The sequence below is a fragment of the Marmota flaviventris genome, chromosome 17 (genome assembly GCF_047511675.1).
Source record: "Marmota flaviventris isolate mMarFla1 chromosome 17, mMarFla1.hap1, whole genome shotgun sequence".
Lineage (NCBI taxonomy): Eukaryota > Metazoa > Chordata > Mammalia > Rodentia > Sciuridae > Marmota > Marmota flaviventris.
The window spans coordinates 72,829,161-72,854,885 of NC_092514.1; the positions used below are offsets into that span (position 1 = coordinate 72,829,161).

The following is a 25,725-nucleotide window of genomic DNA, read 5'->3' on the forward strand; positions in this document are numbered from 1 at the left end:
TAAAAGTTCAAATACTTTAACAAGATATATAAAGCTGCTGGGTGTGGTGGCACATGCCTATAATACCAGCAACTCCAGAGGCTGAAGCAGGGGAATTGTAAATTTAAGACAAGCAATCAAGCAAGGCCCTAAGCAACTTAGAGACCCTGTCTCAAAAAAAAAAAAAAAAAAGGGATGTGGCTTAGTGGTTAAGTGACTCTGGATTCAACCATATTACCAAAACAAGATAAAAAGCCATTACCTCTACTTGCTCCCTAACTCTTGTTACTGTGTCCTGAAGGCCAGGGTCCTGGGTTGCCCTGCACCACACACCCTGTGTGCTACAATGTCTGTGGTCTGGGAGAAGTCTTCCAGTTGACTACAGAAACACCAGCTGCCAGGTGCACTCCTGTACTCCTATCTGCTCAGGAGGCTGAGACAGGAGAATTTCGAGTTCAAAGCCAGCCTCAGCAACGGCAAGGCAGGTGCTAAGCAACTCAGTGAGACCCTGTCTCTAAATAAAATACAAAATAGGGCTAGGGATGTGGCTCAGTGGTCAAGTGCCCCTGAATTCAATCCCCAGTACCAAAAAAACAAAACAAACCAAAACAGAAGCAACAGCTGTCCCCATAACTGCCCATGGATATACCCAACCTTGACTCCTGTCTCTTTGCCACATCTGGCTCAGACCTGGTTAGGAGTGTTGTGAGAACTGAATCCTAGGCTTTTACAAGCGTTTGGCGGGCACATGATGCTTCCCTCCTCAGGCGGACACCAACTCGGTAAGTGGAGGTAAATAAACATCTTGTCCTTACAGTGCACTGTGTGGTATGCTTCTCTAGGGGGTGGCAGGAAGGATGTGGCTGAGAGTCTGGGGTTTGGGAATCTGCCTGAGCAGAACTCAAATCCAGGCTCTATTACTATTTGCTGTTACTTTGGACAAGGTATGTTGTCTCCCTGAGTCTCAAGTTCTTCATCTTTTTTCTTTTTCTTTTGAAACAGTGTTTTGCTAAGTTTCTGAGGCTGAACTGATCTTGTGATCCTCCACCTCAATTTCCCAAGTTGCTGGAATTATATGTGTGTGCCATTGCACCCAGGTAGTTTCATTTTAAAAAAAAATATATATATTTTTTTGTTGATGGACCTTTATTTTATTTGTTTATATATGGTAGAATCGAACCCAGTGCCTCACACATGCTAGGCAGGCTCTCTACTACTGAGCTACAACCTCAGTTCCAGTTTCCTCATTTTGAAGCAGGGATGGTAATACTACCCACTTGAGCTCTCTGTCCTGACAGACTGCACCTGGAGGGGAAGGACTTGGCCAGAGGAGCATGACAAATTGGCTTTTTATAGGAATGTTTGACTGCTCTGTGAGGCTTGTTTTCCAACAAAGACAAGGGATACAGAACAAAAATGTTCTAAAAAGTAAGTACAAATCCTGATGGGCCTCAGCAAATTCTAAGAATTTAATCATTAAGGGGCTGGGGATGTGGCTCAAGCGGTAGCGCGCTCGCCTGGCATGAGTGCGGCCCGGGTTCGATCCTCAGCACCACGTACAAAGAAAGATGTTGTGTCTGCCGATAATTAAAAAATAAACATTAAAAAAAAAAAAAAAAAGAATTTAATCATTAAGAATATGACAGTTTATAGGCTGGGGTGAAGCTCGGTGATAGAGCACTTGCCTAGCATTTAAGAGGCCCTGGGTTTATCTCAGCCCTCCCCCCAAATTAAAAATGAAAAATACAATTACTTGGGAGGCTGAAGCAGGAGGATTACAAATTCAAGTTCAGCTTTGGTAACTTAGTAAGACTCTGTCTCAAAATAAAATAAATAAAAGGGCTGGGGATATAGCTCAGTGGCAGAGCACCCCTGAATTTAATCCCCAGTACCATAAGTAAGTGAGTAAGTAAGCAGAGAATAGTTTAATGTGTTCAAGACCAAAGCTACAAACTGTTGGCAAATAAATTAGGTCCCTCTGAAAGCTGTTCCAAAGAGCAGAGAGCTACAGATGGTGCCACTTCTCCCTCGTGTTCTCTTCCTCTGCCCTCCTGCTTACTGGGATGGCTTCCTCTGGGATGCAAGGTGAGGAATCGCTCCTGCACAGAAGCAGTTTTAGCAGCAACTGCAATTTTATTAGTCGAGTTGATTTGTCCTGGGTCTGCTGGGTACAATGAGTACCCCTCCAGCCCCATCCTGGCATCCCTCCAGCTGACCTTGGCACACGGCCTGTACGTACGTGGAGGCCAGCAAAGGCGCAGGTGGCAGTAGCAGTGCATGGGGACCCATAGGTCACCTTTCTCCCCTCCAGGGACAGAGGCTCTGGCTGTCTTCCTTCCCTGTCCATTTCCACACCCCCAACATCACCCACAGTTCCCTACTCCTGCTTCTGGTGAGGGCCTAATTGAGGAGGAAGAAGCTGGAGGCCAAAGTTCATGTTGAGCTGGTCAGCCACTTGGGCAGAGCTGAGAATGAGTGGGGGTGGAGTGGCTGGCTGAATCCCAGGAGCTCATGGAACCGTGAGAAGAATCTGGCATGGTGCCCTCCCTGCCCCCACCAGACCTCCCACTCACTTGCCCAGGAGGCCTTTGTCCATGTCCCCATTAGGGAGGGGACCTCTCAGGCAAAGAAGGTAGAAGGCTGTTCATGGTACCCCCCCCAAGAAAACCCCTGCCTCTGAAAAGGCCCAGGCACATAGACCCGAACCGGCTGCCTATGGTTGAAGCTGGTGGAGTTTGCTGCCTCCTCAGACCGTCAGACTGGAGCCAGAAGTCTGTGATGAGACACCCTCAGCTCCTGGGGGCTGTTGCACGTCAGAGCGCCAAAGGTGCAGGGCCTGGCAAGAGCATACAGGCAGGCTGTCCGGATGGAGGGCTCTGGTAGGGCCCGGCAGCATGGCAAGGGAGAGTCCAGGGTCCAGGTGCTCGCCGAGGGGCAGCTGTCCATGTTAAGTGGAATGGGACGTCATGTTGTAGGACGCATTCTTCAGGGCGTTCAAGAAGAACTGCTCATTCTCCAAGAAGTCCCGGTCCTGCCAGGCAGATTCGGAAAAGAGCTCACACTTCCATGCACTGAGAGGGGGGCCAAACAGCCCTCACTTTGGGGCTCCCTCTCCCAGTTATCGGTCAGCTCTGGGAGGCAGGGTGGGGGCATGAAAGAGCCCAGGCGTAGAGTGAGGCAGACTTTGGTCTCAGTCCTGGGAGGCCACTTGTTAGCAGTGGAACTGATTTCCAGCACATGACCTCTTGTCTCTGAGCCTCACTTTCCTGTTCTAATCTGGAGATAAGAATCTCTCCCATGTAGAGCTGAGTGTGGGTGAAGTTGCTGATCTACATAAAGCCTGAGTGTTAAGCCCAGCACACAGGACATGCTCCCTGAGTGGCCACTGCATTCACAGGCTGTCGGGAGGTTTAACTGAGATGACATTTGCCAGCTGTTGCGTACAGAACCTGGCCTAGAGCAGAAGCCTCCAAGTTGCATGCCGAGTAGTCTGCCTTCTGAGTCTCCTCCAGGAGCTGGGGTCAGCGCTCCCCAGAGCTGTGACATGCTCCCTGATGCCTCTGCCCCGAGCTGGAGGGACTCTGCATGTCACCACAGTGAACAAGAGGACCCAGGCCCAGTGGACACTCACCTGCTCGGCTGTGTGCTTCAGCAGCACCAACTTGGCAAGGAGCTTCGCGGGGCCTGGGCTGGCCAGCAGCTGGCTGCCCTGAAGGGTGGTGGGAGCGGGAGTCACGAGAGCTGAGAAGGCTGAGGAGGAAGTCAGGGCCAAAGTGTTGGAAGGAAAACAGGACCACACGGCTGTACCGCAAGGCCTGCTCACGTGCTGCCCACTAGTGGGACTGGACCGACGTTCACATGGCTCCAACTCTCAAAAGCCTCTGAAAAACACTCATGTGCTCCTATCTGACAAATCTGCTTCTAAGAATTTATTCAAGGGAATCAGTCAGACAAAGGAGCTAAGATGTACAGAGAGGTTTCCAGGGAGGCACTGCTCATCCTAGTGACAAAAACCTTCAGTGTGGAACAGCCTCAGAGTGGAAAGTGACACTGATCAAGAATGTTAAATCACCGACAGGAAGACACATTCCAGACGTGTATTGCTGAGTGTAAAAGCCAGCTTATAAAACATATTCCCAATTTTGTTTGAAAACATCCATCAGTCTGGAACGTCAGGCACCAAAATGTTCAAGTGGTTCCCCTGGACTGGAGACTTAGATTGAGTGTGATATTGTAAAAAGTTTCCCCCTCTATTTCTGACTTATTTCTCTAAAGTTAACATGCATTAATTGTTTAAAAAAATAAATAACAAGATGACTTTAAGACTCAGGCAGCAGGCTGGCACACATTTGTAATCCTAGCATCTTGGGAGACTGAGGCAGGAGGATTGCAAGTTCGAGGCCAGCCTCAGCAACTTAGTAAAACTCTGTCTCAAATCAAAACAAACAAAACCCCAGAAAAAAACTAGTACTAGGCACAGTGGTGTACACCCATAATCCCAGTGATTTGAGAGGCTGAAGCAGGAGGACTCGAAGTTTGAGGTCAGCCTCAGCAAGTCAGCAAGACCCTCAGCATGGTGGTGCATGCCTGTAATCCCAGTAACTCTGGAGGCTGAGGTAGGAGGATTACAGGTTTGAGGCCAGCCTCAGCAACTTAGTTAGACCTTCTTATTTTTTTTTAATATGTATTTTTCAGTTATAGCTGGACACAATACCTTTATTTATGTATTTTTATGTGCTGCTGAGGATCAAACCCAGGGCTTCGCACATGCTACGTGAGCATTCTACCGCTGAGCCATAACCCCAGCCCACAAGACCTTATCTTAAAATAAAAAATAAAAAGGGCTGGAAATGTGGCTCAGTGGTTAAGCAACCCTGGGTTCAATCCCCAGTACAAAAAAAAAAAAAAAAAAAAACAACCCATTGCTCCCTCACTTGAGCAGCTGGAGGTTAGCCAGCTTCTCCTCTGCCCCTGCTCTGGGCTGGCGGAGCCCCATCCCTTCCTTGTGGAGCCACTTACCACCCAGGTTGGAGGCTGCTGGGCCCTGGCCTGTTGAGAACAGCCCTGGGAGGCTGGAGGGCAGGTCTTGTCGAGCACGGTCCAGCTGTAGCCTCTGCTGTGCCAAGCTCAGGTGTTCCTGCCCCAGCCCGAGACAGGAGAACTCAGTGGGGCGAGCAGGCGGCTGGGCATGCAGACAGGAGGAGGGGAAAGGGGGAGCCTTGCCTGATGTACATGCTGCTCCTGCTGCTGCAGCCGCTCCTGCTGCTGCCTAACAGCCTGCAGCCGGGCCTGTTGCTCAGACTGCAACTGCCGGGCCTCCTGCAGCGCTTGCTCACCCTCCTGGTACTTCTTAGAGGCCACCTGCAAGGAGGTTTCAGGGTCAAGGCCAGGGTCAGAAGATGTCCCAAACCCACACACCTTCCAGCCTCACCTGGCTCATGTGCTCCACCTCCTCAGCACGGCGCTGGAGACGCAGGCTGGCGGCTCTGACCCTCTCCTTCTCCTGCTGTAGCTCCTGCCGCTCCCGCTCCACAGCCTCCCTCTCAGTTGCCAGCTGCTCCTCCTTGGCCCGGAGCTCGCTGGCCCTGACCCTTAGCTCTCCCTGTTCCTGGAGAAGGCAGAATCTTCTCTGCATCCACCTCTTAGGAGCTATAGCAAGCTGTGCAGCACCCGAGGGTCCCCTCTGCCTACCCTGCTTCTGGAGCTTCCAGGATGGACCAGAGAGGCATGAGACCAAGCTGGGGTGCTCCCCAACAAGCTGTATAACTGCAGCAGGTTCACCTCTGAACCTTAGTTTCCTCATTTCTAGACTACTGAAGTCATAGGAGCTAATGAGAATCAAACCCAAGTCCTTCTGCCTGCTAGGCAAGCACCACTACACATCCTCAGCCCTTTTTATTTATTATTTTTTGGTACTGGGGATTGAAAAGAGGTACACTTTGTCACTGTATCACTGAGCCACATAGCCAGCTCTTTTTGTTTGCTTCTTGTTTGTTTTTTGGGGGTAGTATCAGGGATTGAACTTATGGACACTGGGCCACTGAGCCATATCTCCAGCCCTATTTTGTATTTTATTTAGTGACAGGGTCTCACCAAGTTTCTTGGTACCTCACTTTAGCTGAGGCTAGCTCTGAATTCCGGATCCTCCTGTCTCAGCCTCCTGAGTTACTGGGATTACAGGTGTGCACCAGCCCACCCTGCTCCTTTTTGTTTTTTAAGACATGGTCTAAGTTGGTTAGAACCTCACTAACTTGCTGAGGCTGCCCCTGAATTTGTGATCTTCCTGCCTTAGCATCCAGAATCATGGGTATTACAGGCATGCACACCATGTGTGGCCTTAGCCCTTTTTATTTTGAGAGGGTCTCAGGAAGTTGCCCAGGCTGGCCTTGAACTTGAAATCCTTCCACCTCAGCCTCCTGAGTAGCTGGGATTACAGTCCTACACGACCATGCCAGGTTCTAATGAGAATTAAATGAGGAAAAAAGTGTATAAAATGCCTCTGGGGACGCAAGGGAGTTACTGTGGTGACAATACTTGTTTAACCACTGCACTCTAAGTATGTCATCACTGTGCTCTTATTTCGTAAGCCCGAAGCTGACGCACCTAGGAGGAAGCTGCTCTGGAGGCTGCCTCACTCACGATTGTGGCACTGGGACAGATGCTCTTGCCCAGAGGGCCGACCTCCCAGGGGTCTGTTAGGAGGAGGCTCACCTTCTCCAGCCACCCTACCTTGGCCAGGCTGATGAGGGTGCCCTCCCGGCGGGTGTCCACCTGCAGTGCTCGCTCGGCCTCGCGCTCAGCCCGCTCCTTACTCAGCTTCTGCTGCGTGAAGAACTCAGCCCACTCGGCTGCCAGGCGCCGCCTCTCCTCCCCACACTTCTGCATGACCGACTTCTGCTCCTCCAGCAAGGCGCTCTAGATTTGGGGGTGGGGGCGTGGTGAGCGTCTTGTCTGGGTGTAATGGTGGGTCAGCAGCTGAGCCTGGTGCTGGACTCACCTTGGCCCTCTCCAGCTCCTCCCTCTCTATGGCGATCTGCTGGGCCAAGACCTTCCTCTGCTCCTCCAGAGCACGCTGCGTGGACTCTGCCTTGGACTGCTCGGCATTCACACGCCAGCGTTCCTGTTATGATCCAGCACAAAGATAGAAAATGTCGGTCCTTTTTAAAGAACAGAGCTTGCTCTTGTATTTGAATGTACATTAGGTGTGCAAATGAATCTGTCACAGCTAAAGAGGTTAAATGACATTTAGTGACATTGAGTGGGCAAGAGCATCTGTCCCAGTGCCACAGGCGTCATGTGACATGACAGATCTGGGTGACAGGAGGAAAGAAGCACAGTTGGTGGGGGAAGACGTGGAGAGGCCCCAGGGCCAGTGGCCAAGGAATTAAGTGATAGGTGGCCCAGCCAGGGAGATCGTGTGTGCTCAGGTGGGCAGTGCTCAGGGTAGGGCAGAGCTGGAAGACACAGGCAGGAAGGGCAGGAGGGACACTGAGAGGAGCTCTGGGCCTGGGCGATTGCAGGACTCAGGAAGCAGATCAGAGGGCCGACCTCCCAGGGCTCTGGTAGGAGGAGGCTCACCTTCTCCAGCAGCCGGCTCTGCTCACTTAGCCGGGCCTCCATCTTCCCGATGACCTCTTGCAGCCGAGCACGCTCCTCCTCCATGTCCTGCTGCTGCCGGCCCAGCCGCTCCTGCAGTGCTGGGTGGCCCACAGGGCGCTCACTACCTGCCCTCCTTCCTCCTGAGGGGAGCCTGGGCTACTGAGGTGGGGGTAGGGTACCTCGCAGCTGCTCGTCCTGATGCCGGATTCCCAGCTCCCGCTCCTGCGAGGTGGTGAGGTGTGAGGCCTCCACGCGGGAGGACAGCTCATTCAGGCTGCTGGAGAACTTTTCCATCTGCTCGATGATGCCATTCAGGGACCTGGAGGGTGATCCATCAGGGAACCTCAGCCTGTGGAGGCCCAGGCCCGGCCCCTTGGGTGGGCAGTGCTGGGTGGGACACACACCGTGTGTGGGAGGTGGCACTGGTAACTGCATCGATCTCTCGGTCCTTCAGCAACTTCAGTCGCTGCAGCTGCTCCTCATGGTCCTTGCGCATTTCCAGGATGGATGCCCTGAGGAGAGGGTGGCAGAGGCGGTTGGCCCAGGGCCACTCTAGCAGAACCACACAAACGGGATGTGGGGAGAACACCCTGGCAGCTCTTCACGGAAGCAGCTGCCTCTGCGCAGTCCCTCTGCCTCCTCCTCCCCCAGACACTCAGTCTCCATGACTTTCCTTTTTCCTTTTCATACCAGGGACTGAACCTAGGCATTTTTAACCTAGGTTCAGATGAGCCACATCCCCAAGCCCCTTTTAATTTAACTTATATTTTATTTAGAGACAGGGCCTTGCTAAGTTACCAAGGCTGGCTTTGAACTTGCAATTCTCCTGCCTCAGCCTCCTGAGCCACTGCACCCAGCTTCCTGACTCTTCTATCTCATCTGTCCTGGTGCCTCAAGGCCATGTGCACCAAAAGATTCCTCCTATTATTAAGCAAAGTCCACTTTTCACAGAGTAAAAGCTGTGTGCCTAACCCCTGTGTCTGGTCCATAGGGCCAGTCTTAACAAGGCTGCTCAGGCACCTTTTCTTGGTTCATTCTCATCCAGAAAGGCAACCAGATGAACACACCAGCAATGATAAGCACAGCTTTCCCACGGTGCAGCTAGTCACTAGTCTCCATGGGAGAGGTGAGTGGAGTAACCTAGCTTGGCTAGGTCCTCTGGTGCTTGCTGCTGCTCTGCCCTGCCTCCTGGAAGGCTACACTCTTTTGGCTTTTGCCCCTCCTTGCCTCAGCAGAAGAAGTGGCACCCCACTCAGGTGGGCCAATAGGCTGGTGTGCTTAGCATTGGTCTTCACCTCAGTGGGCCAAAGGGAAGGACTCAAACCCCATGCAAAGGCTGCAGAGCCACAGCCTGGGGTCTCTCGATTATTGCTCTTCTCTGCCCTTGTGTCTTGCCCTCACCGCTGTAGCTCCCGAAGCCGCTCCATCTCCTGGTCTTTTTCTTGTGCCGCTGCTGCCAAGCGCCGCTGGTGCTGGGCTGTGAGCTCGGCTCGGGCCTGCTCAGCCTCGTGGCAATGAGAGAGATACTGAGCTGACAGCTCCTCATTCTCTCTGCGGAGCCGCTCCTCCCGTTGCTGGTATGATGTCTCTAGCATCTTAATGCGGCTTCTGCCAAGAGAATACCCACCAAAGGGCCTGTCTGAGCATATCAGCATGGTCTTGGGGTTCAGTGAAGAGATGCAAGCAGCGCTGGGGCAGGACATCAGCCTGGGAAGACCGAGGCAGACCACAGGAAGGAGCTGCTAGGTACCTGTGTGCATTCTCAATGAGCTCCAGGTCTGCCTGGTGCCGCTGCTGTAAACTTTCCAGCAGCAGCTGGTGCTGGGTCCGCTCTAGTTCCAGCTTCCGCACCTAGGAGACAGTGGTAAGCCAGCATACTGCCAGGCGAGAGGTCCTTTGGCGTCTATGCCCCATACCACTTTGTGCCTGCAGTCCTCTTCCCCTCTGGCAAAGCCTCTAGCCCTGGACTCCCCCCACAGATGCCCAATGTCCCTTACCTGAACCTCCAGCTCTGCCAGCTGTGCGTGGCTCTGCAGCAGCTCTGCTTGGAGCTGGGCAGTGCCACTCTGAAGCTGCGCCTGGGCTGCCAGGAGCTGCTTCTGGTATCCCACACCTGGCAGCAGGCTCTGCTCCAGGGACTCTGGGAACAGGGACTGCAGGGGAGGATGAGAGCTGTCCCACGTCAGGAGCTGAGCTTGGCTACCTCCCGGCCCTCTGCTCACTGGACTTCCTGGCTTTCCCCTCATGGGTGGCTGCAGACAGGGACAAGACCAGGACAAGGTCTTGGAGAGCCCCAGGCCCTGCCACTGAGCTTTCAGCAGCATCTCCCCATCCAGCTCTGGTCAGGCAAGTAAGTGTCCCTCTGTCCCCCCAAATGACATTCTCCCCTTGGCGTCTCTAGCTTCTGAGACAAGAATCAGTCTTAGCTATGACAGTGGCCCTCTCTGTTGGGCCAGAAACCCAGGTGGCCCACCTATGACACTGGCCCTTACTGTTGGACCAGCCACTAATCTGCTTTCTATAAGCCGCCCCTCACCCACTGTCTTCCAGGAGCACTATCCTGGGTGCCACACCTCCCAGGCCCAGGTGTCAGAGGTGACTGCCACACCTGGGGAACAGAGCTGGAGGTGTGGTGGGAGGATGGCAGGGATAGAGGAGGCTTTCTAGATGGATGCGGCCCTGCTTTCTGAATGCAGCATTCCTGGCTGTCCCAGCCTGGCTGCCACCTGAAATTCCCTATCGATGCTGGCAGATTCACCCCCAACACCACCTGGGCGTCCTGAGGCTAAAAGTTCAAGAGAGCACTGGTGAGGTGTGCCAGAGTGTTCTGGCTGGTACCACGCTGGGCATATCTGACACTGCTTTCCCAGAAGGTTGTCACAGCCAACTCCTGGAGTTGCCTTTGAACGTGGATGAACTCCCCAGGCCTAAGACCTGTACCTGTTTGTCCATGCTCCCTACCTTGACAGGTGCAGAGAGCCCTGTGGGTTCCTGAGATTTGGGGAAACAAACCGCAGGCTCTGAAAAATAAACCACAGAGAAATTATCAGGAGGCCCAGAGGAGCCCAGGGATTTCTGCCTTGCTCTGTTCTGAGAGTCCCTTGTTACTTGGCTTCCAGGGGCCTCAAAGGAGGCTCCTCTTCCTCACCCAGGACTAAAGCCCAAGTAAAGCAGAAACGAACCGGTGCCATAGGGGTCTCCAGAGGCTGTTCTTCTCTTTGGGTCACCTGCAGGGAGGGCCAAGGGAGAGTGGCTCCAACTCTCGGGGGACCTGCAGACACAGGGACAGGGCAAGGTAAATAGAACTCTGTGCAGGAAACAGGGAGAGAAGGGAAAGGGTGGCAGCAGGAGTCAAGGCGAACTTCAGGTAAGTAACTTTTATTAGGAGAGCAGGACCTGGCTGTGCTGGTGGCTGGGAAAGGAGATGGGGACACAGCCTGCAGCAGATCTGCCATGGGTGGGCCTGACAGAGACACTGAACACTACAGCCAGTGGCCACCTGGAGTCCCAGCACGGCCACCTGCCGTCTGTCTATGGGGAAGGAGGCCTGGGCAGGCCCTACTGCCTCACTCCTTCCCAGCCCTGGCTGTGGACATACCCTGTGAGGAGGGGCCTGGCAGCTGGTATTTCTTGTTCTGTTGCTCCTGAGGTCCTTCCCACAGCTGCCTGATCAAGCCCCTGAGTGCTGGTGACAGGTTGGCTGAGGACAGCGCATGTTAAAGGTGAAGGTGACAGAAGGCCCAGGTTAGACTGGATGACCATGGCCGTGGATGAGCTCCCAGTGTGACACTTGTGGCACCCCTCTCCTCTTCCTGCTTCTCCTTGGCCTTCTGTTCCCACCCTCATCTTGGGGATTCTCCCAAGACTGAGCTCCGGGAATGTGTGGGCTGCCCTTCCCTTCCAGAACCACCTCCCCACCTTGGTGGCCATTAAGGCAGTGACTGTCCATGGACTGACAATGGCACGTCACACACACCGCAGTTAAGTTCAAGTTCAAGCCTGTCTCAGTCCACTAGCTCCATTCAGCCTTAAACCACAGCTCTGCCCAGTCACCCCTAGGACAGCTGCCGTCAGCTACTTTCATGTTATTTGCACCCCTCCCTGGGCTTGCAGGGCAGCAAGGGTCTTTCCTGTTTGGGTCACAGCTCTGCCCTTGGCTTCAGGTCAAAGTCAAAGTTGTTGCCATCATCACATTCAGCCCAGGGTGTGGTGATGTCCCTGTGCTCTCACACGGCTCTCCAGAGCATCTCCCTGCTTCTTCTGGACTCAGCCCTGCCAGGCCTTTCACCTTCCTGCCCTCAGAGGTCACTCATACCCTGCCCCACCAGCTGGCTACTCTGTGGCTCCCAAGGATCTGTGTCTTGGCCACCACGTCTTCTCAGACATGCCCCAGAGCCGCGACCCTCTCTACCCACATGCACTTCAGTCACTTCAGCTGGGCTGACAGAAACACTGACAGTCACACACTGGGCTTCCCTTCCCAGCCGAGAATGCTGTGGACAGGGCCCTTGCTCAGGAGCACAGGACGGCAGAACCTGCCACCTCAGGGCAGGTCTTCTCCTGCCTGATCCAGTAAGTCCCTGCTGCCAAGGCAGGGCGTGCCTGTCCACAGCCCCGAGCCCTCTAGCATCCATGCCTGGGTAGATGAGCAGCCCTCTCTGCTGTGCCCAACAGGAAGAGAAGCAGAGCTGAGAGTGGCCCATGGCATACTGCTGACATCTCCCACAGAGAATGTGGCAGGCGAGATGGGAAAGCTGGCCCTGGAGACCCTGCCTGGGCCTTCTCACAGATACAGCAGCCCAGGCCCATACCTGGCTGTCCCCACTGAGTTCGGACCCTTATAAGCCTCAGCATGCTCCTCTCTGGCCACACCCTGGGACTTCTTCCGAGACAAGACATGGCTCAGCCAATCCTCCTCCTCTCCCGCCTCAGACTCTCGCAGCTTGGAGGACTGGCTGGCTTGGGCAGATGGCCCTGTATTCTCTGCTGGTGGCTTTGACCCTGAGGAGGGCAGCCCAAATGGGGCAGAGTTTGGGTCTAGGGCTGAGTGCTGGCTCACAGGACCAGGTACAGAAGGTGTGGAGATTGCCAAGCCTCCCCGACAGGACTCTCGGGTGGGAGAGGGAGGAAGCAGGTCCAAGTCGTCATCCTTGAGGCCCAACCAGTCAGCTCCTCCCTTCCTGGGGGAGATTGGGCTGGAAGCTGCTGGAGGACTTTGTTTGGTGCCTGGTTCTCCCTTGGGGTCTGGGCCACCTTCTAAGACCCTGTTGCAAGACAGAAAGGACAGCATCAGGCAGGGGAGGCACCCTGTCCCAACAGCCCCTTGCCAGTCTTTCCCTCTGTTGTCGGGAGTACGGGAGGTGGGAGGGTGGACTATGAGGTCCACAGCAAGGAGTCAGAGATGCTCAGCAACTCTGCACAACCAACATGAGGCCCAATGAGCAGGCCCCTGGATTAGCTCCAGGGGCAGGGCAGTGGCATGCTCTATGCTATTTAAGGATGTGGCTCTGGGTGACGTGCTTGCCTAGCATTCATGAAACTCTAGGTTTGAATCCTAGAGTGGCAAAAAAATAAAAATAAAAAGGAATATTCTGGGACTGAGGGGCTGGGGACAATGAAGCTCAGTAGTAGAGCATGTGCATAGCATACGTGAGGCCCTGAATTCCATTCCCAGCACCAAGCGGGGGGAAAAAACATTCTGGGATTGGGAAGAAAAATCCATGTGGAGTAGTTATGTAGCTGGAAAGAGAGGCCACAAGGCCAGGGCAGCAGAGCTGATCGTGTTGAGCCTGGTGAAGGGCAGGACGAAATTCTCTGTACTGTTCTTACAACTTTTCTAGAAGTGTGAAATTACTTCAAAATACAGTTTAACATATATACTGACAGAAAACAAATTCAGACAATTCCATCACTGATTTAATCTTCTGTTAAAAATCAGGAGGCTGATGGTCAGGGCCAAATCCAGGATCGGGCTTGTCTCCACCCTTCTGCTTGAACTGCTGGGACCAGGCAGCCTTCTCTCCCTTCAGCACCCACAGAGCCTTACACCCTGCCGCCCCCCACAGGGCTGTCAGGTAGGATGGGGAGAGCTGCAGGGACCTGCCTTTCCAGAGGCTGGCCTCCCCAGGCCCTGCTTACCTGACAGACTGTCGCCGAGACTGTGGACCCTCGGAGGAGCCCACAGTGGGCTGGTAGGCCCCAAAGATGAGGTCCTCATTGTCCCAGCTATCTTCTTCTTCTTTGTCTGTAAAATAAGGGGCTTGTGACCATGATCTAGAGCAGGGGAACTGGCAGCCCTACATATAAGAGAAGCAGAGTGGGGTTGCTTGAGAGGAAGCCCTTCGGACGCATGAGAACATCCGGGGTCTGTGGAGACACATGGCCAAGCCCTGCCCACCTCCCTTAAGGTCAGGCCCAGAATGCTGTGTTTCACAAGAACAAATCTCAACAGATGGCTGGTGGGATGATGCTTTGAGAAACACTGGTCCTGAGAAATTTTTAAGACACGAGCTGCTGCCTATCAAGACGGCGGAGCCAAGTATGGTGGCACATGCCTGTAATCCCAGTAGCTCGGGAGGCTGAGGCAGGAGGATTGAGAGTACAAGGCCAACCTCAGCAAAATCGAGGTGCTAAGCAACTTGGTGAGACCCTGTCTCCAAATAATATAAAAAATAGGGCTGGAATGTGGCTCAGTGGTTGAGTGCCCCTTGAGTTCAATCCCCAGTACCCTAAAAAAAAAAAAAGAAAGAAAGAAAAAAGAGGGTAGAGAAACCAACTTAAATAGTAATTCATAATCAGATAGCATGTATATAAAGCAACAGGATGTTGGACAGGATAAGGGTAAGAGTTATCTCTTGACACTTCTGTCTCCGTTACAGACGTGTTGATCATGTGTATGTGTCATGACGACATGTCATGGTGCCAGTGTGGTAGAGACCAGGTTTAGAGGTGCCTTCCCCTTCCCTCCTGTCCCATCCTGCCCCTTGGCTTCCTCACCCTGTGGTTTCTGATATTTTTTGTCTAGTTTGAACTCTCTGTGTTGTCCGGGACTCGGATGAGCTAGGAGTTTTGAGGCTGTGCTTCGACCCAGCAGTTCATTCAGCTTGGAGCGAGCAGGGCGGGGCCCTTCCCTGCAGGATGGGATGTGGGGAAGGAATTTATGGCAAGGAGGCTCCCAGGGGGACCACACTGTCCCCTCTCTTGAGCTTTTCTTGAGGTGGCACCACAGCCAGGATCCTCCACTCATAATCATCCTTACTGGTTACCCATCTGTCTCTTCTCTCCCTTGGGGCTGTCTCCGAACCCCAGGGTGGCCATGATGTCGTCCCCATCATCAAACAGCAACTCCTTCTTTCGGATGGGAGTGTCCCCAGGAGTTAGAGGAATACAGGGACCTAGGAGACAGAACCAGGATCCAGGCCTCATAGACTTCTTGCTCTCTATCATGACTGATGGGCCAGGAGGCGGGTAACAGGTTTACCTGTCTGGTTGGCCTATAGGACCTGACTCCCCCACACTCCTAGGCCCATGCTTCCCGCTCCCTGCTTCTGGAGACTGATAACCTTTTCTGGACTTGAGACCTGTGGTCCCACCCTGCTGAGATTCCACACCAGAAAGTTCAGTAAAATTGTCTGTTTTCAACAGACTCTGCCCCCAGGATGAGGAACAAGCTCCTCCAAATCACCTTGCTCTCTGACTGGGATGGGACTTCTGTTGGAAGCTGTTTTACTCTCTGTCACAGGTGGCTTCTTGGCAATGTCTTCTTCCTCATCAGAGAGAAGTCCTGCCAATGGGTCTTCCAAGTCTCAGAGCCAAAAGGGAAAGCAGAAGTTAGACTGTAGCACTTTGTCCAAGAAAAACAGACCTGGGGCTGGGGCAGCTACCCCCAGAACACGAACAAGCTCTTTAGCACTGCAGGGAACAGCCCACTGCAGGAGGCTATGACACAGAGACAAAGCTCGCACAGGGGGCGGTGGGCAACTCTGACTCTACTAGCTAGCTGCAGGGGCTCCTGGAAATGTCCCAAAGGGATCAGAAGAGAAGTAGAGCACTGTGTAGATTTTCCTACACTTCAGAAAGTCTGCACTTTGATACCTGGTTTCCAAGTCCTTGCAAGTAAGTTCCCCAGATGCCCTGGCCAATACAACCCAGCTCACCCCTCCTCTAGGACTGACATCAGGATACCAGCTCTCTGCTCCTCCTCTGATACACAGACTTGACCTCAGGCAAGCAGCAAGCATTACCCTGGCTACTCCCAAAACCGAGTGTCTAGGAGCAGAGCTAGGGTCTCTGGTACCTCCAAAGGAAAGCTTCCTGTACTGATGCCCAAAGCTGCTGGGAGAGGTGGTTGGCTGCTTGGTGGCAACTGTGTCCCCTAAAGGAAGAAGAGAGAGAGAGAGAGAAATTGTGGGACTAGGTCTTTCCTGGCTGAGGTCCTCCTCCACACCTTGGACTAGCGACCTGGGTGGGGGATACTTCATCCTAGGAAGCCTGAGCCCGTGGGCACAGGCACAGCCATGGAAGCGTCCATACCCATTTTCACCCAGGCTTCTGGCAGGGAAATGTGGTAAGAGGCCTGCTGTCAGCCCCTTGTCATGCATCACTCCAAACAGACAGGGAGCAGGGATGGGGGAGCAGGGAGAGGCAGAAGCTACCGTGCAACTTTCCTTTTTAAAAAGAAATTATTATTCTCAAAGGTGCTGGGAATCAAACCTAGGACCTCATGTGGTCAGGCAAGTGCTCTACCACTGAGCTACACCCAGACCCCACTTTCCATTTTAACTGGAAAAGCTCCTTGAGGAGCTGCACATGTTGAACTTAGAGGAAATGGAACCACCCCCTACCCACCTAACACACACACACAGAGGCACAATTAGCCTTGGCCTCTCTGTCCCAAGCTCAAAAAACCCACAGGACATGTGCGTCCTTCTAAGCACCTCTGAGGTACTGTCCTCCACTCACCCTTCTCACCAGCTGCGAGCCTGCTGGCAGGTCTGGGATTGCTAGGCAGCTCCTCTTTCCCAGAACCCTTGGTAGCTGTTTTGCCAGAGGCTGGATGAGACTTCTTCAAACCCAGGATATCGGCGTCCATGTCATCTAGATCCTAGACAATAGGACGGTGGGGCACAATGCCTGGGGAGATGCTGTGGTGTGTGCTCAGTGTCCCCCTAAGTCTGTGTGAAAGGCTTGGCCCCAGAGTGGTGGTCTTAGAAGGTGGGGCCTTGTGCAAAGTCCATAAGTAACTGCGGACCTTGAAAGGGACTGTGGGACCGCCATTCTCTTTCTTTGCTCCAGTTCCAAATGTGACCATTTGCTCCCACACATGTTCCTGCCATGATGTGTCACCATCTGGCACCCTCACCTCACCTCATTGGTGAGATGAAACCAAACCAATCCCTGCCTCCACCTCATATTGGACGCTGAGCTTCCAAAACTGTGAGCTAAATAATCCTCCTCTCTTTATAAGTGAGCCGTCTTGGGTACTTTGTTGCAGTAATGTAAAGTTGGTAGTCAGAATGGGAGGAGGGGTTCTAGCTAAGGAGGGGGCAGGCACCTGGGGACGAACTATGAGAGAACAGAGGAAAATAAAACCCTGTTGAGAAAAATAGTAAGTTAGGAAAGAAAACGGAACTGAAGGTGAGCAGAGTGGAGTCAGGGGCCAGGCTCATGGTCTGGGAATAGGAGATTCAAAATCTCCACCAAAAACAGAATCAGAGGACCTGAGGGTCATGCCTGGGACTATGGCCAGCTGGCCTGGGGGAGAAAGATTTCAGACTGAGGTTAAAGAAGCTGAATCTAGAGCCAAGAAGGGAATGGATGCCAATTCTTTCGAGCTCTACAGGGATGGAGCCAAGAGCTCGGCCTTCACCCAGAGACTGTGACAAAATGGGGTAAATGGCTGGGCCATGAAGCCTGGAGTCAGAGGGCAGGCTGCTGCTGGCTGTAGGTGAGGGACAACCAAGCCCCTGAGCACTGTGTGATCATATTCTTACACATGGTTCAGAATTTATGTCTTAAGATTCCAGTGTAAAAAGATCAGCTCTGGGCTGGATGTGACGAAAAGGGGATACTAGTTAGCAGGGACGTGGACAGAAAAGGTTAAGAGAAAAAGTTAAGGACAGGTCAAGAATAGGCTTTAGATCTCCAGGTGAGTCTCCAGGTGGAGGCCAGCCCCATTTAATCAGAGGCCTGTGGTATAGACTTTCCAGTCTCCAGATAGCAAGAAAACTCATTATACGCAGGGGAGCAAAAGGGCAACAGTTCGGAGGAGAAGGTACTGGGAATAGAATTGACCAAAGTGTGTTACATACATGTATGAACCTGTAACAAAGAATCATACTATTATATGTATATTATATGTATAATGCATCAATAAAAATTAATTTAAAAGAAGGGTAATAGCTCAGGGGTTCCTCTGTTCTTGCACTAGGAGAGGGTCAGAAATATAGGTGGAGCCAAATGCAGTGGTGCACGCCTGTAATCCCAGCAGCTCAGGAGGCCGAGGCAGGAGGATCATGAGTTCAAAGCCAGCCTCAGCAACTTAGTGAGACCCTAAGCATTTCAGTGAGACCCTGTCTCTAAGTAAAATACAAAATAGGGCTGGGGATGTGGTTCAGTGGTTAAGTGCACCTGGGTTCAATCCCCGGTACCAAAGGAGACATTAGAGGGAGAACACAGCCATGGTATAAGGCATCAGTGCCCTATCCCAGCCCACCCCTGGGGCCTGGGAACTGTTTCCCTACCTTCATGGTCTGCAGCAAGGCCTGCGGGTCTGCCTCTGACACATCGGAAATCTAAGTCCACAGGAGGCAAGGATGCAGATGAGAGGCACATTAGTCAAGGCCCAGTAGCACTAAGGGATCTAGCCCCTGTTAGCTTGCTTCTTTGGGAGTAGGTGGCTTAGCAGTGGTACAGCTTAGACAATAGGCATAAACAGAAGGGTCCCTTGCCCTCTACCCTTGGGGCTCAGCTGTAGTGAAGTTAAACTTGCCCAGCTGTGGAGCCCCGTAAAGTGCTGCCACTTTCTGTTCCTCCCAGTGGAGAAGTCACTTCCATCACAGGACCTGAGCTTTACTGCTTCCCAATCATGTGACCAGACCATGTGGAGCTTCTTACAGGAAGGGCAACATCCAGCTCCCACAGTTGCAAGAGGCCTACCTTCTAGCTCATGGTTCTGGTTGGTCCATGTGGCAGCCCTTGGGCATTGTTTTGCTTTAAGAACAAAGTGACTTTGCCAGGATTTCTACACACTTCTGTGAGAGGCTCCTTGGCCACCATACCAATCTCACTGTTCTCAGGGATAAGCAGAGAGGCTAAGGACTGGGGACTGGGCCAGGCTCACCTCAGCATCAGCTTCTACCAGGGTATCAAAAATATTGTCATCCAGGAGGGACCTGCAAAGAGATTGCTGCAATCAGCACTAACCCCTCTACCTGGTCAGGTTATTCTAAAAAATGGAGAGGGGAGAGCTTAGTGGTAGAGCATATGGTTGGCACATATGAGGCCCTCAGTTCAATCCCAGCACCACCAAAAAAAAAAAAAAAAAAAAAAGAGGGGCTTAGAGAACTTGGAGAGATTTCTCCAAGAGGACAAATATGCAAAAAGGAATTCATGAGCACCTAGTGCAGTGATTTTCTTTCTTTCTTTCTTTTTTTTTTTAAGTGATAGAGACCTTTTAAAACCAAACTGTTAGAAACAAAAGGAGGCTGGGGATGTAGCTCGGAGATAGAGCACTTGCCTAGCATGTGTGAGGCACTGGATTTAATCCTCAGCACCACATCAAAATGAATAAAAGACCATCAACACCTATAACTAAAATATTAAAAAAAAAAAAAAAAGGAAAGAGGAAGACAACTGCTGTAGCTAAAATGAAGGTAGAGGGTGGAGCACAACAAGGTTCCTCCCTTATTGCTCATCTGTCAGGAGAGTGAACACAACTTGAAAATCACTGATCTGGGCCAATCCCCTTATTAAGAAAATTTAAGCTCAGACAGGTTCAGGAACTGCTCAATTAACAGATAAGGGACCAGAAGGCTTGGCTTCTGACTTCCAAGTCAGTTCTCCTTCACTCCTCTAGGGCCCTTCAATAACTAGAAGTTAAGGAAAGAGGGTAGAAGTTCCCGACCTCAGCAGCAGGCATGCACCAGTGGGAAGTGGGCTAGATGGGCCACGATCCCTAGGCCGCCCCAGTACTCACCTTGCTCTGCTCTTTGAAGAAGGGAGCCCCTGAGGTGCACGTGTGGAGCCTCTGGCATGTGAAGCTAGTTCAACAGGCTTCTCAGGTAGTGCCACTGGAACAAGGGATGACGGAAGAGAAGTTGTTCGGTTACAGAGAACCAAGTTGAGATGAAAAGGATGTCAAGTGCCTGCATCCAGCTGTCTCCCTGACCTTCCCAAGGAAAGAAGGGCAGTTTGGAGGAAGGAAACTGGTGCCAGAGACAGGTCTCAGTGCTTACCTTGGGGAAAGGAGTGGTACATTTCCAAGGAAGAAGTCAACCCTAGACATCAGTGTGTGTCACATGAAGAGCTCAACCCAAGCCAAGCCAACTGCACCCCCGGGTTGGCAGAGGGCACCTGACTTTGTGAGTTCTCCTTGCCAAGTGGGGGAGGCTAAGCCTCACTGTCCCCAGTGAACTTTGCCCAACCCAAAGCCCTGCTCCTCAGCACAGCAACACAGACACAAAGGGTAAGGGGCCAGTCTTCAGAATATATCAGGAACTGCTACAACTCAACAAGGAAAAGCCAAAGAACCCAGCTAAAAATGGGCAAAGATCTGAACAGACACTTCTCCAGAAAAGGTAAACAAATAGCCAATAAACACCTGAAAAGATGCTTGCCATCATGAGTCACTGGTGACATGCATGTCAAGGCCACAGTGAGATACACACTCTACACTCCCAAGGATGCTTATGAGCAAAAGGGTGGGAAGCACTGGCAAGGACATGGGGAAACCAGAACCCCCTCACGCTGCTGCGGGGAAGACACAAAGACAGCTGCAACGGAAAGCAACTGGTGGTTTCTCAAAGAGCAAAACACAGAGTTACCATAAGGCCCAGCAAGTCCACTCCCAGGTTATACTTGAAAGAACTGTAAGTACACACAAAAACCTGTCCACAGCTGTGCACAGCAGCATTATTCATAGTAGCCAAAAATGGAATAACTAAATGTCTTTCACCTGATGAATGTGGTATACCTGCCCTATGGACTATTCTCTAGCCATAAAAAGAAACGAGAAGGAGGCTTGGTGGGAGGCTGAGGTAGGAGGATTCCAAATTTAATTGCCAGCCTGGGTAACATAGGGAGAACCTGTCTTAAAATAAAAACTTAAAGGGCTGGGGATGTGGCTCAAGTGGTAGTGCACTTGCCTGGCATGCGCAAGGCACTGGGTTCGATCCTCAACACCACATAAAGATAAAATAAAGATATTATGTCCACCTAAAACTAAAAAATAAATATTAAAAAAAAAAATAAAAATAAAAACTTAAAAAGCTGAGGATGTTGGGCTAGGGATGTGGCTCAGTGGTAGAGTGCTCACCTAGCATGTGCAAGGCCCTGAGTTAAATCCTCAGCACCACATAAAAACAAAATAAAGATATTGTGTCCAACTACAACTAAAAAATATATTTAACAAAAAAAGTTGAGAATGTGGGCTGGGGTTGTAGCTCAGTGGTAGAGCACTTGCCTGGCATGTGTGAGGCACTGGGTTTGATCCTTAGCATCATATAAAAATAAACAAAATAAAAGTATTGTGTCCATTTACAACTAAAAAAAAAGAAGAAGAAGAACATTCATCCAGGTGTGATGGTGCACACCTGTAATCTCAGTGGCTCTAGATGCTGAGACAGGAGGATCTTGAGTTTAAAGCCAGCCTCAGCAAAAGTGAGGCACTAAGCAACTCAGTGAGACCCTGTCTCGAAATAAAATACAAAATAGGGCTGGGGATGTGGCTCAGTGGTTGAGTGCCCCTAAGTTCAATTCCTGGTACTTAAAACAAACAAACAACAACAACAACAACAACAAAAACTGGAGATGTAGCTCAGAGGTAGAGCATCCTTAGCAAACTGGAGGTCCCAGATTCAATCCCAGTACCTCAAAAAATAAATGAATAAGTAAATAAGAATGAGGTACTGATACATGCTGAAATGTGAATGAACTTTGATAACATCATGCTAAGTGAAAGAAGTCTGAGGCAAAGGCCAGATTCTGTATGGTTCCATTTTATACAAACGTTCAGAACAGGAAAATCTATAGAGACAGAAGAAATAAATGGTGGCCTAAGATTGGGGAAGGAGAGTGAGGACTGACTACTAATGGGCATGGAATTTATTTATAGGGTGATGAAATGTTCTGGAATTAGATAGTGGTGATGTTCTAATATTTTAAATGCCACTGAATTGTACACTTTTAAAGAGTAAATTTGAAGCTAGGTGCAGTGGTGCATGCTTGTAATTCCAGCAACTTTGGAGGCTGAGGATTGAAAGTCTGAGACCAGCCTTGGCAACTCTGTGAGACTCTGTCTTGAAAAAAAGGCAGAGGGTGGCTGAGGATATGGCTCAGTGGTAAAGTGCCCCTGGGTTCAATCCCATACCAGATTAAAAAAAAAAAAAAAAGTAAATTTTATGGTCTGGCCTGTGAATTAAAGGGCACTTACTATCATCTCCCAGGAGGTCACCAAGGACTTCATCGATGGAGCCTGGAACAGAAAAGGGCTAGCATGACTTAGGAAGGAAAGAAGGATAGTGTTTACAAACCTCGAGTCTTGGGACTCCCCCAAGACCCTGGTCTCTCAATGCTGGGTCATGTGTGGCTCTGCCTTCACTGGCCTTGGGGTATTTTCTAACCCTCTGGCAAAGTCACCACACTTTGTTGAAATACCTCAAATATAAATTTAAAATAACTTTCTCGGGCTGGCACTGGGGCTTAGTGGTAGCACACTTGCCTGGCATGTGTGAGGCATTGGATTCGATCCTCAGCACCGCATATAAACAAACACATAAAATAAGAAAAAAAACTTCAATTAAAATAACTTTCTCAAAGGATGCTGGTGAAGCTTTTCAGTAGAACCTCCTTTCAACTTGCCTCCCCCACAACACACTGGCCAACATTCAGTGTTCTGGACTCTGAAAAGTCCAGTATGAGTCTTTGGGAAAAGCATCCAAATTTCTAGGCACATGCAAGCTTCTTTCATGCCAACAGCTTCCTTGACACACCCCCCTCAGTGGTCTGGACACACCTTCCCTGGCCACTTCCTGAGTGAGCATGTTGGGGAAACCCAGGTCAGAACACTGAATCAGTTCTCCCACTTGGCGAAAGTGCCTTTACCACACTTAACCCCAATCAGGTCGCCTGAATACAGGAGCCAATGAGAAGAATTTCTTCCAAAATCTCATTTCTCTTCTTCTTTTTTTTTTTTTTTTTTTTTTGGGGTGTGGGAGATGGAACCAACACACAAGGCAAGTGCTTTACCACCAAGCTAACCCCCAGCCCCCAAAACCTCATTTCTTATTTATTTCTGAATTTCTCTTAAGAGCCCAAAAGGCAGAATACTGAGTCCCTAGGAGCACACAGGCTGCCTGAGGTCTTAAGGGAGAAACAAGACTCTCACCAAGAACATTTAAACAGACATGTCTACGTTGTGTTGGTACCAAAGGGAAAAAAAGAGACACACTGGCTTAAGGGTAATGTTCCATCTCTACTGACCTTTCAGTCCCTTCTTGGTTTTGGATGCCTAAAAATGGGAAAAACAAACAAACAAACAAATACACACACACATTAACAAAATCAAATGGTGAACTTGTGTTGAAGCTAGAAAAGAAGAATAGTTTTGCTTTAGGAAGAAACACCAATGGCATTTTCAGACAGAATTTCCTTTATGTTTTCTTGTGTCTGACAATGGACTTATTCAGAACATAGCAAGACCCGCCACTAAGCAGCAGTGGCACCCATAAGCAGCAGAAATTTCTTCTTTTCCCTGATTTCCAAATACCACATGCAAACCCTCACAGCTGGGATACAATATGACTGAAAATGTTTCTTTCTATTCCATGAGCCTGAATCCTCAGTACTACTGATGGTTACTTAAAAAATGCTCCCAGCTGCTGAGTGTGGTGGTGCATGCCTATAATCCCAGAGACCTGAGAAACTGAGATAGGAGGATTACAAGTTTGACTCCAGCCTCAGCAACTTAGTGAGGCCCTAAGCAACTTGGCAAAACCTTGTCTCAAAATAAATAAATAGATACATAAATAAGACAGGGGATGTTGTCAGTGGTAAAGTGCCCCTGGGCTAAATCCCCAGGACCAAAAAAAAAAAAAAAGAGCTCCCAGTTGGGCTAGGGATGTAGCTCAGTGCTAGAGCTCTAATCTTGGGTATGTGAGGTCCTGGATTCAATTCCTAGTATCACAAAACCAAAAATGCTTCCAGCTGTACATTCAGAAGCTCAGGAGAAAACCTGCTCTAGTTTAAGTCTGAGAACTTGATATCAATGCTTTTTCTTATCACTCTTCTCTGGGGATCACATCCTGGTCCTTGCCATGCATCTCCCAAAGCATTCTATACAGTCAAGATTTGGGGGGCCCACAGTGGGGTGAAGGGATGGCGTTCGCATTCCTACACATCTTCCTATGCCTTTTGCTTACCATATCAGGGATCTTGGGGGCTGCTTGAAGGTCCTTCACAGCACTGTCCAGCTCATCTGAATTCTGCCCACATCAGGTTCATCCTCCCTGATGAACAAAATTGAAGTGGTTGCTTAAAAACAACGTAGCTTTAACAGAGCTTGACTCCTAGGGTTATCAAGGTTTCTTCCACTTTATTCATTCAAGGGGACAAAATCTACTTCCATACATTAAAAGATTCTTATGGGAGGCTGGGAATGGTGCCTGTAATCCCAGCAATTTGGGAGACTGAGGCAAGAGGATTCCAAGTTTGAGGCCAGCCTCTGCAATTTAGAGAGGGCTTAAGCAACTTGGTGAGAACCTGCATCAAAATTAAATAAATAAATAGGGCCAGGGATGTGGTTCAGTGGTAAAGTGCCTCTGGGTTCAATACCCAGTAACCCCCCCAACCCCCCCCCCAAAAATTTCCTTATGGGAAAGTGATTCAGATGAGAAGCAAAGTATTCTGGATAATACGTGTTCTGAATAATTGAACAAAGTGCAGTGGTCAGTGTCCTTACACTAAAAAAGGATGTGGAAAATGACAGGGACCCACTTCAGAAAGATGGGTGTCTGGAAAGGTGGCCAACTCCCTTCCCAGACAACATTCAAGATTACTTTCTAGACAGCATTGGGCACAAAGCGCAGGCTGTGTTCTTTGGTTACCCCTTGACTCAATTTTCACTGATGGTGGAAGATTTCCCCTCACCTTAGCTGTACCTGGAAGTCTTCCTCAGAATTACCTGTCTCCCTCCAGCTCCTCTTTACGGAAACCCACCTTCGCCACGCCAGGTTAGAAAGGAGTCAGAGGCGGTCATGTCTGTGTCCCGGGTGTTGGCCTGTCCTGGTTTTAGAATGTCACGTTTATATATAGGGGTTTGGGACAAAGGCCACTTGGAATGCTTGTGTTTTTGTTCCTTTGCAGTGGCAACTTCAGCGACCCACAGGTCCAAACGCGTTTTGCTCATAACAGGGGCAGAGGGAGACTTCTGTCCCAGCTTCCCAGGCGGCGGGAATTTTCTAGGAGGTTTGTAAAGGCCCAAGGGCTCCAGAGCAGCGTCGCGTCAACGCGTCTACTCGGCCAGGTCCACGTCAGGCATTTTTTTAAGCCCCGAGCCCACCCAAGCCAGAGCTCTTCTCAGGGTCCCTCGTCTGTGACACTGCGTGCTCAAAGCGTCGCCCCGGCGCGCCCAGCCCATCCCGACCCGAGCACAGCCTGCAACCCCCAAGCCCCTAAGGTCCCTGTTACACGCCGTCCGCTCGCAGGCCCGGCCGTGGGGACCTGGTTGGGCCAGAGCCGCTGATTACGGTCTCACTCAGCCCAAGCGACGCAGCCAGGCCTCCCGCTCCCGGCCGCGCCGTCGCCAAGGGGCTTCAGGCAGCGCGAGGCATCCTGGGAGTTGTAGTCCTCGCCCGTTCACCCGAGGACGGAGGCTCCCAGAGTCACGCTTCCCAGCGTGCACCGCGGCGAGCCCGTCCGGGACTCCGCGCG

General features: G+C 51.0%; 1 protein-coding gene across 6 annotated transcripts; it reads right to left on the minus strand.

Moving 5' to 3' along the window:
* Positions 1–1,586: 1,586 nt before the first annotated feature.
* On the minus strand, positions 1,587–25,633 carry Fbf1 (Fas binding factor 1). 6 transcript variants are annotated; one of them, XM_071604002.1, is made up of 31 exons: positions 24,943–25,633; positions 24,216–24,302; positions 23,278–23,305; positions 22,517–22,545; positions 22,229–22,270; positions 19,775–19,868; positions 18,920–18,971; positions 18,321–18,371; positions 16,540–16,681; positions 15,875–15,952; positions 15,263–15,382; positions 14,837–14,972; positions 14,575–14,708; positions 13,717–13,822; positions 12,390–12,842; positions 11,177–11,278; positions 10,761–10,849; positions 10,540–10,598; positions 9,576–9,830; positions 9,329–9,429; positions 8,980–9,186; positions 7,983–8,090; positions 7,758–7,897; positions 7,558–7,676; positions 6,977–7,099; positions 6,709–6,894; positions 5,411–5,587; positions 5,203–5,340; positions 4,999–5,116; positions 3,611–3,729; positions 1,587–3,010 (listed from the first exon to the last, which is right to left on the minus strand). In XM_071604002.1, exons 4-31 carry the CDS (start codon positions 22,521–22,523, stop codon positions 2,927–2,929), a joined length of 3,540 nt encoding a protein of 1,179 aa, XP_071460103.1. In that variant the 5' UTR covers positions 22,524–22,545; positions 23,278–23,305; positions 24,216–24,302; positions 24,943–25,633; the 3' UTR covers positions 1,587–2,926. The 6 variants fall into 6 exon arrangements, with proteins under 6 accessions (XP_071460103.1, XP_071460102.1, XP_071460101.1 ...); XM_071604001.1 differs by lacking the exon at positions 22,517–22,545 and having other exon boundaries at positions 25,012–25,633; XM_071604000.1 differs by lacking the exon at positions 22,517–22,545 and having other exon boundaries at positions 24,977–25,633.
* Positions 25,634–25,725: the final 92 nt, after the last annotated feature.